Here is an 18,053-nt window from a genome sequence, read left to right as displayed (position 1 = left end):
CAGATTCATAGCAGGATGGACCACTGAAAAGTGTCCTAATTAAACAAATAAAATATTCCATGACTGTTGGTGGATTATTTCACCCTTCTCCTTAATTACTGCACAGAAATCATTACCGATTTAAATTCACAGTATTCAGCTGCAGCCAAAGCAGCAAGACGCTCTTCAAAGTCCTGTTGTTCCTCGTCTGTCAGAACTGCCAGTTTCCTAACTTCTTGGTATGGCCACTCCTTTCCACATTTCTCATTTGTCCCATCTTTTACTGCAGGGCAGTGAAACTTATAGTGATTCTGAAAGAGAAAACAACATAAATATTGACAGTAGAATGCAGTTAGATTTTAAATACCTGTACTTTTTTAAAGTTAAAGAGCTTATTAAAAGTCTTCCACATCTCAAGGATGCATTTATTCACTTTTAGTAGCATCCCATCTTTTAAATTTGGATTAATTTAATTTATAAAAGAATGTTCCTACCGACTTTGGAAATTACGATCAAGTTCAATTAGTTAATGGGAAACAGCAGCAACCCATGAATGAGTATTCTGAACATGCGTATGTATGTACACATGATTTTCATATATACGGATATATGTGTGCACAGGTACAATAAACTATGTATTCCACAACATCCACTATTTAAAAATATGTAACTGAAATCAGATTGTACAGCACACAATTCCAATACTAACAAACCAAACCAATCTGTGCAATCAAATCCAAACAGACCAGGAGCCATACCATCTCGTACTATTCAAGGTTTGTTGAACAACCATGGAAAAATAGTTTAACACCAAATTAAAAAAATACACCATTTTCATCTTGTATTCCCAAAGACTTCATCAGAATTAATTACATATCTCCCCTCACTTTAAATACTTCCATTATTAAATAATTAATTAGATACTTAAAGAAACATGAATTATTTAAAAACATAGTCCAATTAGATGTCCTATATGCCTGAAAAAGATAAGATATCCCACCTGAATTTACTACCATTGAAATTAATGAAGAATATAAAAAGTTAAAAGAGCTGAGAAAGTTTTCTTTTTGTACATCTATATTTAATTAAATTATGTTGGAATTAAATTAGCTAGGAACTGTATTCATAAAATAAAAATAAAAACAAAGCTTCCAGATTATTTAAAACACATTCACAATAAAAATGTTTTACACTTAAGTTATAGACAAGTGATAAATTTAAATATGAAAAAATAAACATTAACAATATATAAAAATATATAAATATCAGGCCAGAATTGGATTCATGAACGTCCACATTTAAGTGTACACTAAGCATACACTGTTCTGAGTGACTAGACAACACAAGTGTAACTCCCATCTAAGTTTAGTTTTCCTACTTCTTTTCTTGCAGCCTTAAATACTGAGAGGAATTCATAAATGGTACCATAATGTATGGGCTACATCACACAACAAAATGTGGTAGGGATGTTCTTGAATACAGATCATGTACACTTAGTATAGGCATTCATTAATCTAGCCCATAATGTAAAATGAATTATAAATATAAAATACAAAATATTTATACTCTGTCCAGGGTAAAAAAAAAAAAAAAAAACATTTTAAATCTGTAAAATGGTAATGTCACCATTAAAGTTTCTATGCCCTTAATTTAAAAACAGGAATTATGGATACACTATCATTTAATCCTGGGGGGAGGGGGTGCTGTGGCATTCAATTTCAGCAACAAAAATAATTCTTTATATTTCAGTTTAGTCTCCTAACAGCTCTATCCCCAGTGTGTGTGTGTGTGTGTGTGTGTGTGTGTGTGTGGGGGGGGGGGGGGGGGCAATTTAAATTCTGTTAATTATTTCTGATTTAAAATCTTTACAGCCTTTACACACTTCAGAATGTTTATATAATGCATTGGTGGCACATTTGATTTTAATGTCATATTTGTGTTAATTTATTTTTCTTCTTAATTCTTCCTCTGTCTTCTCTACATAAAAAACTGGAGCATGTTTCACATTTTGCAATATATATATATATATATATATATATATATATATATATATGTATATGTATATATATATATATATATATATATATATATATATATATATATATCTCCCCTTTGGAAAAACAATTACCATTTTAATGCTATTTTCATAACTATTCCATAATCTTCTTTTACAGATTCTCCTTCGTAAATGTCACAGCAGCAACTACAATCCCTACATTTTCTGGTTCCTTTGTGAATACTATTTTTGTTGTTGTTATTACCAGAATTCTTTTCTGATAGGATTCTTAAACTACAAACACTTTTGTATACAAAATGTGGTTGATCTGCTACCTCTTCCAAAACAGTAGGATTAATGTTGAAAATATTCCAATTAATTCTTTAAATTTTCTTAACCATACTGAAACCTGTAGAGTTTTGTAGAACCACAGAATTCTAAAAATTGATATTAGTTAATGTTTTACTTACATCCCTAGATGATATTTCATCTAACCCTAAATAAGTGTTTAGTACCACAATTACTAGTGACCTCATTCATAATATCCAAAACTAGACCCTATCAAAAAACATGCTGGTCAGTTTTTCCACTTCTGAATGCAACATCTCTGAAGATGAAACCATGTAGCCTACGATTTTTTTCTCATATTTTTTTATTTCTTCCTTATAGATTTATAGTTTTCTGGTAAATTATTGAAGATTGAGATCAGTAAACGATGTACACTGAGTTTTAGACTTTATGTCCTTCAGAAACTGAATGATAAAGCAAAACATTTTATTCTAGGAGCTGTATAAATTTGTAGGAATGATATGCAAAATTTGTCCCTGATTTTTTGGCCTTTTTGCCCCATTAGGGTTGCCACCTTTTCATCCCCCATTTCCTGACAAATAAGCCACACCCCCTATGGAATGAAAACATTCCCTTTACCTTAGGGGATATACACCTCTTTTAGCAAGCCACACCCAGAAGCACCAGTTTTTAAATGCCATACACACTGACTACATGGACAGCCTTAGATGATATGAAGCCATAGATGCAATGTCCCACAGCACTCCCTGCTTTCTACTGTCAACCTGTGGTGACCTCAGTTTGCTCCTGTCTTCCTCCCATTCTTGCCTCCTCATACTATCTGGAATACTTTTTTTTTTGTTTTACTAAACATTCTCTTACTTGTCTGCTTTTTCCTATATCTACTCAACACATCTTAAATGGCCAAGACTATACTGTAATAAGTATCTACGAAAGAGTTTAATTAAGCTGGGAATTTGGGGACCACAAGGCCACCAGAATTTGTTAGGTTCTAAATGTTCCAAGGTGAATTTGAGATTTTTCCACAACAGGTGATTCAGTGATGGCCTGAACGAAAATCAGGACTTAGGAAAGTATTTTTTTCAAGGAAGAAATGAGCTATGTACAAGGCTTAATGTTCAAGAATGCTGACACAGTAGTTACCAATAAACTAAGTAGCAGTTATCCACAAACTGAAAGAAAATGCTTGTGAGGGCACATAAATCATATTTTGGATGACTGCCTTTCTCTCTCTCTCCCCCCTCCCTCCAGAAAGGGGATCAGTTTATGTCTACCCTTTGGTGTTACTCTGGAATGGAAGTGAAAGGACAAATAGTCATATTTCAAGTTGCTCCTGTCATACATCACACAGTGTGCTGCCTTGGACCCAACTACAAAAGGCAGAAAGTTCTCTGTACCCATTTGAAGTCAAACAATAAAGTGAAAGAACAAACAGAGCAGAATAATATATTTCAACCTACTGCTATCAGCTGTATGTATACAACATACCTTCTTTCTCCTACACCTATTTGAAAGCCATATGTATTTATTTATTTTACATTTGTTAACTGGGCTAGTCTAACTGAATATATGTCCATTTTCAGTAGAGGCCTGGGGAGAAAAGCTCCAATAGTAGCACAAAGCATTTATAGAAAAAAACAGTCTTAACACTAAGCAAATGAAAGGACACAAAGAAGTAGACAGTAAGTAGTAATAACACAACGAAGAACATTACACTAAGATATTGTCATACAGGATAAAACAGTATTTTACAATATGATACATGAGATAATTTACAGTAAATTAAAAATATATATATTCACAAAGTAAGTTAATTTGGAGAGGGAGTAAGCAGCATAGTTTTAGTAAAAAAAGTGGGAATATAGAGATAAAAGTAGTCAAAGTAGAGGATTAATCAGGGTTGCAACAGGGGTATAACCAATATGTTTTGAAGTGTCTTTTGAGCTTTTGTTTAGAGGGGTAGGGAAGAAAGTAAAGTTAGTTCACTAGGTAGAAGGTTCCAGTTTTTCCCAGCAGTGCTAGAAAACAGAGAATCCCCTGCCAAGTTGTTGGACTTGTTTATGCTAGCTAGAAGTTTGCTAGAAGAGCGTAGGGAATTTAGATTTTTGTAGGGAATTATGAGGTTAGTGAGTATAGGAGTATTGTTATGTTGATATAATCTTATGGGTGATGGTGAGTTGGGAAAATTGCAGCTGGTTTTGTAGTTCAAGCCAGCCTAGCTGCTGTAGATTCTGACAGTGGTGGGTTCTAAAGGGATTCCCAATGGAAAATCTGGCAATGTTATTGTAGGAATTAGCTAATTTGAGAAGATTATTTTTTTTAGGTTAGTATATATGGGTGAGGCGTAAAGAAAAGTGGAGATTAAATGGGAGTGGGCAATAGTGGTTCTAGCTGTTGGAGTTAGGAAGGATTTGATTCTATATAAAGAGCCCATTTTTCTGTTTACTGTTTTTATATTGTTGTTTATATGGCTATCAAAATTGAGGTTATTGTCTATTGTAATTCCTAAAAGTTTGGTGGTAGAGTTGGGGATATGAGGGTGCCATTACTGGATATGACTGAGAAATTCATAGGGGAGGATTTACTGGTAGGTGTAAAGAGTAGGAGCTTAGTTTTTTGGCATTCAAGAGGAGGCAACATTTCAAGAACCATGTCTCTACTGTATTAAATACCTTTTGAGTCAGAGATTGCAGTTCTGCTGAGGAGTTGGCTGAACAGATGAGAGTAGAGTCGTCTGCATATTGTAATATAGGTAGCCTGAGGGATTGCTACGTATAGGTTGCTGATGAAAAGTGAGAAAAGGAGAGGTCCTGGAATGGAGCCCTGAGGGATTCCTAGGGTGACTGACAGGTGGGATGACAGATTGTTCTCCCACAGCACTGTCTGTTGCTTATTGCTGAGGTAGGACTTGAACCATTGAACAGCCTGAGTGTCAAGAGAAAGGGATTTGAGAATATTTATAAGCAGGGGATGGTTTACCATATCGAAAGCTTTTGAGAGATAGATGAAGAGCGCTGATGAGAGGATGTTTTTATTATGGTTTCTATTAATGGAGTTGGTGAAGGATAAGAGGGCAGTAGTGGTACTGTGGAATGGCCTAAAGCCATATTGGCAGTTAGCTAGTATGTTGTGTTGCATTAGATGGTCTAATAGCCAATGTGAATACATTTTTCCATAACTTTTGCTAAGGGTGATAGAAGAGCTATAGGCTGGTAGTTAGAATATTCATTTGAGTTACCACCTTTGTGTAGGGGGTAATGTGGGAGATTTTCCAGATGTCTGGGATGGTTCCCTCAATAATGGTTTTGTTTACAAGGATGGATATAGGATAGGTTACTGCTTTGGCTGCTGTTTGCAGGTATTCAAATGGTAACTGGTCAGCAGAAGGAGTACAAGGCTTAAGTTTTTGGATAAGTTTGTAGATGAAGGTGGTAGAGATGGGTTGTAGTTGGAATGTTGGAAGAGAGCTAGGAATGGAGGTAGCAAGGCTTGAGTTATCTGGGGACAGCTGACTGACTAGAGATTGTATGGTCTCTGTGAAAAAGGTATTAAATGCATTAGCAGTTTGATGGGTGGTATTATGATTAGCCCCTATAGGGGTTGGTGTACTGGAGTGCCCTGGATGAAGGGTTCTGTTGATACTTGCCCAGAACTTTTGTGGAATATATTGGTGGGTTTGTTGTAGTTTACAGTAGAAGTTCTTTTTGTCTGTGAGTATAGCTTTTTTGTAATATTTCTCAATTGTCTAAAGGTTTGTTGCTCTGAGATATTTTTGGTAGCTCTCCACTTAGTCCAAGATTTGTTTCTCAGCAAAATTTTTTGTCAGGTTTCTTTTGAGAGCCAAGGGGCTGGTTTGGACCTCATTCTAATCAAACGTTTAGGTGCGTACTGGTCAAGGATAGTTAAGACTTTAGAGTTAACATATTTAACAGCCTTTTCTAGTGGGAGTGTTTTTAGAGGGTTCCAGTCATAAGCACTAAGTTCACTTTGGAATAGTACTGGGATAAAGTGTTTGTTGGACTGTGAAATTCTATATGTGGGGGAGTTGGAAATATCATTCTTTTGCCTCGTAATGTAAATCAATGTGTGATCACTTACATCATCAGGTAAAGTTCCTACTTTATACGTTTGGTGATGTTTGTTAGTAAGAATCCAGTCTAAGGTGTTCGATTTTTTGTTAGGTTTATAGGTTCATAGGTTCATACTAGGCTATCTGCCCTAGGGCATTTATAAGCCTAGCCAGAATGTGTTTGGCTTTCGCCACCCAATTTAAATGAATTTTGTGAGTACAAAACAGTCTTATCATACTCACGGTAAAGGCACATGCTATCCAGTCAATTAAAAACACAAAGAACAATTGAACTTATTAAGAGTAGCAGACTATCAGCATAAGAATGTTAAGCTAACAAGGGTATTAAGCTGAAACAGGCTGGTCCATATGTTGTTAAGTCAAAGATAAAGAGCTTAGCAGAGAGTGAGGCCACAAGCTCAAAATAGCTAATCACAATCTGGCTAGAAATACATAAACAGTTTACTGCTTTATTCAAACATGTATTAAATAGTGCAATGAAGGTAGTTCAGGTGCACTAAGCTTATTTCCTTAACTAAACTCAAAACAGAATCAGATAACTTAAGGTATAAAGTTTCATTCTAGTTCAACACATGCTCACACATCATTGCAGGACAAGGTTATCAAACTTTAAATCAACTGAAACATTTACACATAGCATATAAAACAGTCATACAATTTCCACATACTTAGTAGGTCATAACTTAAATGCAGAAACTAGGGATGGCTAGATGTACTGCTGGCCATGCAACAAACTATTCTGTTTTTGTATTCTGTATTTACATCTAATTTCAAATGGTGAAAGTGGAAGAAATAACTGTTATAGTAGTTCATTCCAAGTTGTTCTGACATAATACACTGGCCTTAGACAAGCTATAGTAACCCTCATCTCTAAGGTGTGATTTTGAGGAAAATTAAAGAAATAATGACCACTCTGTCCCTACCCAACATACAAGCCAAACAGTCTTTCTGTGTACCATCTCTAAAGTTTGACTGCATGGAACATTAAAGTAATAATGATCACAGTATCCCCGGACCCCACACAAACTATAGTGATCTCTGTGCCCAACTCTGAGTGGGATTAGTTTTAGACTAGGTGTGGCCAACAACAGAGGACCCTAATAAAGCCACCTATACAGACAGGAATTATGGTTTCCAGAAGCTCTGAGTGTTCTGGGATGCATTCTGTGTTGTATTTATTTTACTACCCAGAAGGTTTATGTATGCATCCACCAATACACACATACACACACACACACACACACACACACACACACACACACACACACACACACACACACACACACACACACACACACACTAACCCTGATAAACCAGTGTTATCACAATATTTTCATACACAGAATATCAATCCACCTACAGCACAGTTTGGGGGCATTTGAAGACTCCAGAGCACTTGAATTGAAGTGGAGCCACAGTCACGAACTCAGACAGGGTGGTAAGCACTGTGAGATGACAATACTACTTGCTGTGCCACTGGGTTTACTATTAAAATGCGGAAAATCAAAAGTAAAATAGGTAATAACAACTTACAAAATTTTGGAAATGGTAACACAGAATCGACATTTGAAAACCAGAAATTCCAATGTCGAAAGCTTGTGTTACCAGTGTGTGCGGTGCTAATGTTTAACTGTGATAAAAGTGAAATAAATTATAGCCATCTTGTTTCTTTTATATGCACATACATGCACTTTGATCCCACTAACACACACACACACACACACACACACACACACACACACACACACACACACACACACACACTCACTAACCCAGACAAAGCAGTGCTTTCACAATATATTCACACACAGAATATCAATCCACCTACAGCACAGTTTGGGGGCATTTGAAGACTCCAGAGCACCTGAATAAAACCCATACAAACACATGGAAGTCACAGTCAAGAACTCAGATAGGGTGGTAAGCATGTGAGATGACAATACTACTTGCTGTGCCACTGGGTTTACTATTAAAATGCGGAAAATCAAAAGTAAAATAGGTAATAACGACTTACAAAATTTCAGAAATGGTAAAACAGAATCAACATTTGAAAAGCAGAAATTCCAATGTCAAAAGTCTGTGTTACCAATAATTTTTTTGCAGGGGGGAAAGCCGCCCTGCACCCCGCATGTGGAGAGCTACATCCTCCACACCCCCTGCATATTATATCTATTCCAACTCCAAGATAGCGCTACAGTGAATAAAGGGTACATTTCCTGAACCCCACTGTTGTGTGATCTGTTATCAGAACATCGATTCCACATTAATGAATGCACATTAACATTTGCTAATGTGGATTCAAACATTTTCCAGAGCGGCATTACAAAAACTTGAAAACAGCCTTTAAACCGTCCCAGCTTTATATAAGTGGGATATAAATTTTGATAGTAAACCATGCCACTGTACCAATGATGTGTTCCTTTCCTTCACATCTAGTCTGGACCACCAAAGATTACCACTTATTGTGTGCAGTGCTAATGTTTAACTGTGATAAAAGTGAAATAAATTATAGCCAACTTGTTTCTTTTATATACACATACATGCACTTTAATCCCACTAACAAACACACACACACACACACACACACACACACACACACACACACACACACACACACACACACACACACACACACACAAGCATAAGCCACAGCAATCTTTGTTTTCACACATTTGAATGCAGATAAGAAATACAAGTGAAACAGTAAACATTTTAAGAAACATACTTCATTATAGCTCTCAGCTATCCCTAATTTTGGCTCAAATTTATCTCTATCCCTCTTAATCCGTCCTAAAGACTTTTGGAGAAAAGGTGATGAATTACACTTTATGGTAACAATTAGTTATAGATTTATTTTACTCCAGAAAATGTATATGAATTCACATTCTATTATTCTTTCTGTGTCACAAGTATAGTATTAATATTTTAAAAGTGTCCCTGATTATTTTTGGATTTGTTCCTGATTCTGATGAGATTTGTCCCTAGTACACTGAGAGCTATGTACCTCACAAATTTGTTAGCTGTGATAATTATTCAAACTGTCTTACAAGTACTCACCTTAACTGGATTTCCTGGCAGAGACCCTAATTTCCTGACTGTCAGGACAATTTCCTGACAGGCGGCAACCCTACCCCCCTTTATATTTGTCATTGTTCAGATTTCATGCACTTAGAATTTGAGAGGCATGAGGAGTGGAGATAAAAGGAACAGAGGAGTGAGGGGTGTAGGCAGAGCAGTTGGAGTAGTTTGATCTACTAGATAGTACTGCTAGGGTGGTCTTGCACCAAAGTATATTCAGAAATGAGAGAATTTACATTATGCTGTGAACAAAATACATATTTTCCATAAGAAAAGTGCTCTTCCTTTCCCTGTGTTTGGCTAAAGTCAGCAGAACACAGACAAAAAGAGACTACAGTAGAGAGTCGATTATCTGAACTAATTGGGACCTAGGGTAGTTCGGATAATCAAATTGTTAGGATAATCAAACATGTAATTGAACCGTATAAAAAAAGTTCTAACGTCTTGTTTTTTTTTCTGCATGCAATAATAATACACTTTTCAAACATTCAGTGATTCCAATGGACAATAAAGAATATTTTTCACACACGAGTTGGTTACAGGCTCAAAAAATATGTTCAAGGAAATACATATAATGTTTACATAGTCAGACTTTATGATTTTCCCTACCAGAAAACTTTGGAAGGCTGGTTTTGATAATTGATGTTTCTGATAATTGACATTTGGATAATCAACTCTCTATTGTAACTTGTAAATTAAATTAAATTTCATGCACCTTTAAGGTGACAAAAATGTCATTTTGGCAGTAGGCAGCACTTATCTTATATTGATTTATATCTGTGAATGAAGATTCAGAGATTTATTGACAGAATTCCTGGTTTAGACTACAACTTGGCTGAGTGAGCAGTTAATTGATATATGGGTTTTTTTGGAGGGGAGTTTGGGGAGCAAGAAAGGACCTAAACCTCATGGGGGTCTACTTTACATGGTTGACTTTTCACAAAGTCGACTTTCATATGGCCGAGACCATACGATCAGCTTTCGGAAATCCAACCATGTAAAATAAACACATAAAACACAACAAACACTTAACCCTAAAACTGTTAGCAGAAATTTTCCCATTCTGCATTATACAGAGATAGCGGTCCCCCATGGTCGGCTTTTCAAAAGTCGATCATATGGTCTCGGCCATTTGAAAGTCGACTTTGTGAAAAGTCGACCATGTGAAGGGGACCCACCACACAATCAGTATATTACTGGCATTAGAAATGGATTACTAGAAATAGGAAGGGCCACATTTTTTTACCATTTTGCTAAGCATTCCTCTTAAAGATCGACCTTGTGTGCAAAATAAAGGTAGACATGAGATGGTGCTGTATACATGGGCCATCTCTTCTAATTTTATAGGCATGGCCTATATCATTTTTCTCTTTCACTCTCTCTCTCTCATTTGGTCTACCAGTGGTTGAAATAAGATTGAGACAATAATGTCACTAATGTAGCAAGTGACATTATCTTCCCTTTCAGTAAGAGCAATGTTACTGCTAACTACCACATCAATTGCAACACCCTAAGTATGTACTCAGTGGTGAGAGACCTGGGCACACAGGGTGACAGCAATTTTACCTTTGATCAAGATGTCTCCACAGTGGCGAGAAGGGCATTCTATAATGCTCATCTCATAAGTAAGGGCATTGCCTCCAGAAAAAAAGAAGTTATAATGTCCCTGTACTCTTCCCTCCTCAGGCCAATAATTAAGTACAATGCCCCCTTTGGTATGTACCTTTCCAAGCACTTGCAACAATTGGAGAAACAACAAAGGTTCCTCACAAGGAAAATTCAAGGTCTTCAGCATCTATCCTATGTGGATTGTCTGAAATAATTGTCACTTTATTCTGTTTCATACACACTAGTCAGAGGCAATCTCTGCCTTGCATACAAGGCAATCTCTGACCCTGCTTTATTGGAAATGCTGCATATCCACAAGTCAAATGATGCACAGGTTACTCACTCTAAAGACCTTAACCTGGTATGTGATATTAATAGAACCTGCTGGAAGGATAGAATTTTCTCCCAGAGGTTACCATACTTTTGGAACAGACACCTACTTCATTCAAACAGAACACCTCATTGGCCCTCTTCAAACACAATCTGGATGATTGGATGGGTAACTGTAAAAGATGTAACACAGATATTGTTCTTCTAAGAAAAGGTGATGAGATAAAAATCTACTCAAAGAAACAGGTTAATATGTCAATTTCTTTAGGCAGACCTGCCTATTGAAGGCAAACATGTTCATCTGACCTTCATTGCCATTAAGCAACAGTTATAAATAATATTTTCAAAAGGATATTTAAATATCAAAAAGAAGTAATGATAAGTCACAATCTTGAAAATAAAGGAGCTTTACTTCTGGTGAAAAGGGATTCTTTGCCCAGCTGGACTATACAGGTTAACAAATATAACAAATAAAACATGTTTGTTTGCCTTTGTATATAGAATAACACAACATATTTTTTCAATGTTTAACAACAGCAACATTCCTACTTGTGCAATTTGCACATGAAGACAAAGTGATGCACCAAATAGCCAAGACCCACCCTGTACAGCAAGTTAAAGTGATGCACCCATGAACCACAGTGTACAGCATGTTAAAGTGATGCACCAAATACCGAAGAATGACAGTGTACAGCATTAAAGTGATGCACCAAATACCCAAGAACCACAGTGTACAGCATGTTAAAGTGATGCACCAAATACCGAAGAATGACAGTGTACAGCATTAAAGTGATGCACCAAATACCCAAGAACCACAGTGTACAGCATGTTAAAGTGATGCACCAAATACCGAAGAATGACAGTGTACAGCATTAAAGTGATGCACCAAATACCCAAGAACCACAGTGTACAGCATGTTAAAGAGACACACCAAATACCCAACACCCAGCGTATACAGCATGTTAAGAGCAAAATGAATTTAGATGACAAAACTGCTTTGCTTAATCAGAGACTCTTTCTGATAGTCTCTGATTAAGCAACTTCACTCATAAGCAACTTCGCTCATATAACTCCAAGTATGTAAATATTGTAAATATTACAGTATCTCTATTGTCAGCACAGCAACTTTCTTTTTATTTACCTTTTTAACTATAACATATGCATGCCAACTGCCCACCTTCTAATGTAAAATAACAATTGAAACCTTAAATCCTTCTACTTCTCAGTTGATCATACTGTGCTGAATGGAAATACCTGTAACCTGCTCTGCTATTATCTGTTTACTAAGTTTTTTTATATGTACAATTTATGCAATGCATTTTCCCCGACTATGATTTTATACTTGTACTTTTACCTTTAACATTTTGTAACCAGTATTGTATTGTATTGTATTTGCTTGTGGAGCTTTTCTCCCCGGGTCTCCACTGAAAATGGGCACGTTCTGGCCCAGTGGACTTCCCCGGTAATCAAACTGAAATAAATAAATAAATATGAGTAAATACTAAAGTGATCTTCAACGCTTATCAGATTTAGAGTGTAGCTTGAAGAAGGAATGAACAAAGATCCTAGTAAAAATAAAACCTAACTTGGCAAGGATGTTTCTGCAGGGATGAGCCACTGTTAGAATAGTTTATAGCTGCACAGAAACAACTATGACTAACTCCATAGGTCTTTGGATAACATCAAGAGGTGTGTTGTATTACAAAAACATGTTTCTTTTTCTGAGTAACTATCTGCCAGCATTATATCTAGCAAAGCTTAAACCCACTGCATTATGATAATCATATTACAGAGTATGTCATGATCTTCTTCTTTCGGCTTTTTCCAGGTTAGAAGTCACCACAGCAGATCACTTGTCCGCTCATGATTGGCAGTGGAATTTTGCGTTGTCAAGTTGCCAGCCCAATGTCCAGCCTTTCACAGAAGGCACACACACACACGCACTCACACCTAGGGCCAATGGAGTATGTCATGATATGTTACAATATTCTGAAGAATTATGATACCGAATCCTGACTGATGTCACTGCACAACATAATTTCAGAAAACTGCTGTATGCAGCGGACGTACCTGGTCTATAAGGCTTCTGCACCAAGCTGTTAATGAATTGGGATCAACTGCATGCCCGCAAGACATTTCTGCCCGTAAAATATTTGGATCAACATCATCTCCTGTAAAAGTGAAAGACAAGCAATTTGTAAAATATAATGTTTCTGTGTGGCCACATTTTTCCTCATTTTTTGAAGAAATGTTAATATTTCAACAGAACTACATATGAGTATGCTATAAAACAATTATTTTCTCTGGTGAAGGCAATACCACATTAAACTGTTTTTTTCTCAGACTAAAAAATTAATACCAGCAATTTACGTCTACAATATAAGGAACATGTCGAGCATCTGTATAGTACAATATAGTTAAGAAAAAGGCTTGTGACAATTTAATAAGTTGTCTAAGACTGAAGTTAACACAAAATCCTAGAAGCATCATTGTACACTACTGAAACATCTTCAGTGTTATAGACAGAAAACAAACTTAAATCTCCTCATGTATTGTTCTGTGATAAAACTTTACAACTCCCCTGCCCTATAACAAGTAATAATCTTCAGTGGTACGTTACAAACCGAAATTCAAACAGATCTGCTGTTGCACAGGAGAGTAAAATCTCTACATAATATTAAGAGCTTCCTGTTTGAAGGTCAGCTGTTACAGTGTACACTCTTTAATGTCTTTACTTTTTCCTTACTATCTAGTCAGAAGTCTTGAAATACCACTCATATCAAATGCAGAAATTAAATACAGGTTTGCATTACATTTAAAATTCTTTGGTACTCTTACATTTTTCAGATCTCTATTATTGCACCTGAAGTTTTAAGGTAGTACATCCAGTCTCACCTAATAGATAAACGGTTACTACAAGGCACTGTCCTCGGGTCATTACTGTTTAACCTCTTATTAGCATACTCAAGTTTTTGTCTGTCCCACATTAATAAATTACTGTATGTTTTTGATATGCTAAGTTGGGCCTCAAACCAATCAGACAGTGAAATTACATGTAAATTAACAAATAACCTTGTATTTTTATATAACCACATGAAAAAAATGAAGATGTGGTGTCAGTTTTAGCAAAATGAGAGCATTGCTCTTAAAAACAGTATACATCTAAACTTCTCAGTATGCTGAAAAACTGTGAGAGCATGGGTGAACCAAGCGGTGCACTGCAATAATCAGTGCATAGAGTTAAGCACCAGATGTGACCTGCGTGGCTGGAGTTCATCTCTGCACGACAGCTTGCTCTGCACTACATAGTTTACTCTGCTCTGCTATTTGGGGATTCATAGTCATGCTGAGTCACACTGGAGCAAAGTCTTACAAAGGATGAATTACTGAACTGGTACATTTATACACTTCCCTGTTGAGCTCTGCACCTATAAATCAGCACAAGTCCTGACAATAACAGACCACGTACAGACACCCCACCACCACCACCACACAGACCCACATGCTGATCATAATCCTGCCTGCTAGATAGCACAGTCATTCAGAGGTAAGTGTTACTACCGCACAACTCTTGGTTCCCCAGTTAGAGTTCTGGATGAGGTACCTCTTACATGTAATCTGTATGTGCTCCTTCTGTTTATCTGGGGTTTTGCTGGTGCTCCAGTTTCATCCCACATCACAAAGACATGCTATTAGGTGAACTGACTATACTCTGATTTGCTCATAAGTATGTGTTAGTGTGGGTGTAGATGTGCCATGAGTGGGTATGTGAGTGCATATGTCCTGTAACACACTATTGTCCTGTCCTGATTTGTATCTCTGCCTTATGCCCAATGTTTAAAAGAACAGACCCTGTCTGCCCCATGACAGGAAATAGGATTAAGTTAGTACTTGGGAATGACTGAATGAATAAATACATCACTGTACCACAGGCACATCATCAAATATATTAACATTAAGCATTGCAACAGACAGCCATAAACACTGCAATAAACCTTTAACATTGTTTTTGAAAAAATAAAAATTTAGAGAAATACTAAAAAAAAAAAACATTAATTTGGAATAACTGCTTTGTGTATTTCACAGTGGCAGGTAGCTGCATGCCAGCTATCAGTAGGCATAACAGAGGAAGCCATTTTATATAGATCACTAGTTGATTGTAGAACACATACATACATACTTCCATACACACAGCTCACATACCTAGGAGCAATTTGAATACCACCAGTTCACCTACTTACATGACTTTAACATGTAGAAAGAAATTGAAGAGTGCGGCAAAAGTCATTTGGACAAGGGGAGGAAGTACAGACTTTCTGCAGAACACTTCACACCCAGGAAGCAGAACAGAGAAACAAGTCCTGTGAGGCAGCCACACTAAGTACTACAGCTCTGTAAAATTTTCATTTTAATCTCAAATACTTAGATTGGTGGTTCAGTAAATTCTCTGCACATAAACAGATCCATTGTGGTAAGGAACAAATGTGAACACATCTATGAGTCCTGAAATTCAGAGACTGACTACCCAAAAGATTGTTCTTAGCCATTTCTCAAAATATTCAATTTTTTTCTGAGGTATGACAGTCTTGCACTTAGTATATATAAGTTTGGGGATATGTGGGGGTGCAAAAAGAAGTTTTAAGGAGAAGAGTGATTTTCAAAATTTGCTCTTCTCCTGTGTTTTCAGTCTTTTTCTTCTTTCGGCTTTTTGGCACTTGGCATTTCAAGTAAAGACATTTCAGTAGGAAGCCTTTTTTATACTCAGTATGTATAAATGTGAAGACATATAGTGAACAGACAGCGGGAATATAACAATTAGTGATAACATAGGGCACGGGCTGCAGTTAACAGCAGACTACAAATGCCACATAGTAATGTATAGATGCCATGATGTCTGGCTGTTTAGTTTAGAGGATTAAGGCTACACTCTACTAGTGAGCTTTATGCTGTAGTCCAGGCTTTGAATCCCTCATTCTGTATTTGTCTGCTACATGACTGAGCAAGTTTATGAACCAAATGGTGCACCTAGGATGCCCCAGAAAAGAGACAATTTGGTTTAGTGATTTTACCTGATTAAAACATAAAAATGGTGCAAAACATTTTTATATGCAAGCATGATAAAAGTACAGTATTAGATGGCTTTGCAATTGGAAAACTACAATTCTTCTCTCAGATGCAGTTCTTATGTGGTGATCCCTTGCATTAATAACATCAAATGTAGACTCTGGCATAGATATAAGCACCCTCTCTTTTTGATATGCTGTGCTTAACAGCTGAGTACGATGGTGTCACTGACAAACTAAGTGATGTAAAGACTGTAGAGAATACAGAAACAGTGAACTAGAGAACAGACTAAATTAAGAGAATATGTGCATATTTTCAGTGTCCAGCTTTGGCATATTCATTTCCTTCACCCCATTGTTTTATATCAGCATTCCTGCATGTAAACTCTGGGGGAAAAAGACAAAAAAAATGACAGCATTGGAAGGCTGCATTCATGAAATAACCCACATTTATGCAGCTATCTATTTAAGAACTTCACTCTTTTCATATTATGTATATCTTTAGATAACAATCACACTGTCTATCTGTCATATCCGCCCCATGCCAATGTCCAGTATAACTTCACCACAAGCATATGTTTCTTTTTCCTTTACAGGATTTTCTGTAAGCAAATGATACTAGAGTGAGATGACAAATGAGTTAATAGAGTAGTACTAGGCTAACTGCCCTTGTGGGCCATTTTAAGCTTAACCAATTATTCCATGTGAGACTCAAACTCTGCACTTTGTGTATTCAAGGTAAGCATCTTAACCATCATCTAAACTTCAGTTTAAGAAATTGCAATTATTAAAATCTATCTGTAAGTGTACATCTTAATCTGTAAGCCTTCAGACTGCCAGTACAGCAAATGTTTTCACTTTTGTGTAACACTGAGCAGCAGTTGTTAACTTGAGTAAGATTTCACTTCTTAAACAACTGGTTTTGTCTTTGAGACACTATTTAATAGCACAGGCTAATTATAACAAATAATAAATCACAATCCTTTGTCACACTCATTCAGTTGAAAAAATTTAGTTAATACCATAAGCAAACTTTGAAGTTCACCATTGTAGGTTTTCCATGTGGTGCTACCTGTTCTAAGGACAACGTTAAGTTTTATAAACATGCAATTCAGCTAGCCTTAACAGTGAAGAATGAACATAAATACCTGTTATTTCATCCTTTTTTTTCACATATTTCAGGGATATGTCACTTGGATCATATCGTTTCTCTGGTATATTTTGTAACGTGGTCATATTTTCTGAATTTGCAGCTGAACTGACTTAGTACAGTAATTACCTTCTCTGTGCAGTGGGGACACAAGCTTATTTATTATCAGCTACAAAAAAATATGGGTGTGACTGAAGCGCAGTTTACCAGAAACTGAAACTGAAAGCATAAACCAAAAAAAACAAAAAAACTCGGGATTGCAACATGTGTCTTCTTCATGTGGGGATATTACTGCAATTTGTAATGTTCAACAAGTAATGTGAAACACTTTCTTTAGTTTGAAATGGGAACATTGTTTAAGCAAAACAAATTGACTTCTGCTAAGTAAGAATATTTTCTGCTTTGCAATTTTATTTTTTAAGTAACCACTTAACCCAGAATCTTGACCGC

The 18,053-nt window shown here is 36.4% G+C and overlaps 1 protein-coding gene across 1 annotated transcript in view; it reads right to left on the bottom strand.

Annotated features, from left to right (window-relative positions):
- Positions 1 to 17,780, bottom strand: part of LOC122798821 (uncharacterized protein DDB_G0292642-like) — a 67,133-nt gene extending 49,353 nt beyond the window's left edge. Inside the window, exons 1-3 of the mRNA XM_044067945.1 lie at positions 17,602 to 17,780; positions 13,461 to 13,561; positions 117 to 290 (exon numbers count right to left, since the gene is read on the bottom strand). Of these exons, the coding sequence (XP_043923880.1) occupies positions 117 to 290; positions 13,461 to 13,561; positions 17,602 to 17,689 (363 nt within the window). The 5' untranslated portion in view covers positions 17,690 to 17,780. The remainder of the gene's footprint in view (positions 1 to 116; positions 291 to 13,460; positions 13,562 to 17,601) is intronic.
- Positions 17,781 to 18,053: the final 273 nt, after the last annotated feature.

The sequence above is a fragment of the Protopterus annectens genome, chromosome 3.part1 (genome assembly GCF_019279795.1).
Source record: "Protopterus annectens isolate FY-2018-M chromosome 3.part1, PAN1.0, whole genome shotgun sequence".
Classification (NCBI taxonomy): Eukaryota; Metazoa; Chordata; order Ceratodontiformes; family Protopteridae; genus Protopterus; species Protopterus annectens.
The sequence above is the reverse complement of the archived record's forward strand: the minus strand, read 5'-3'. Positions and strand labels throughout refer to the sequence as shown.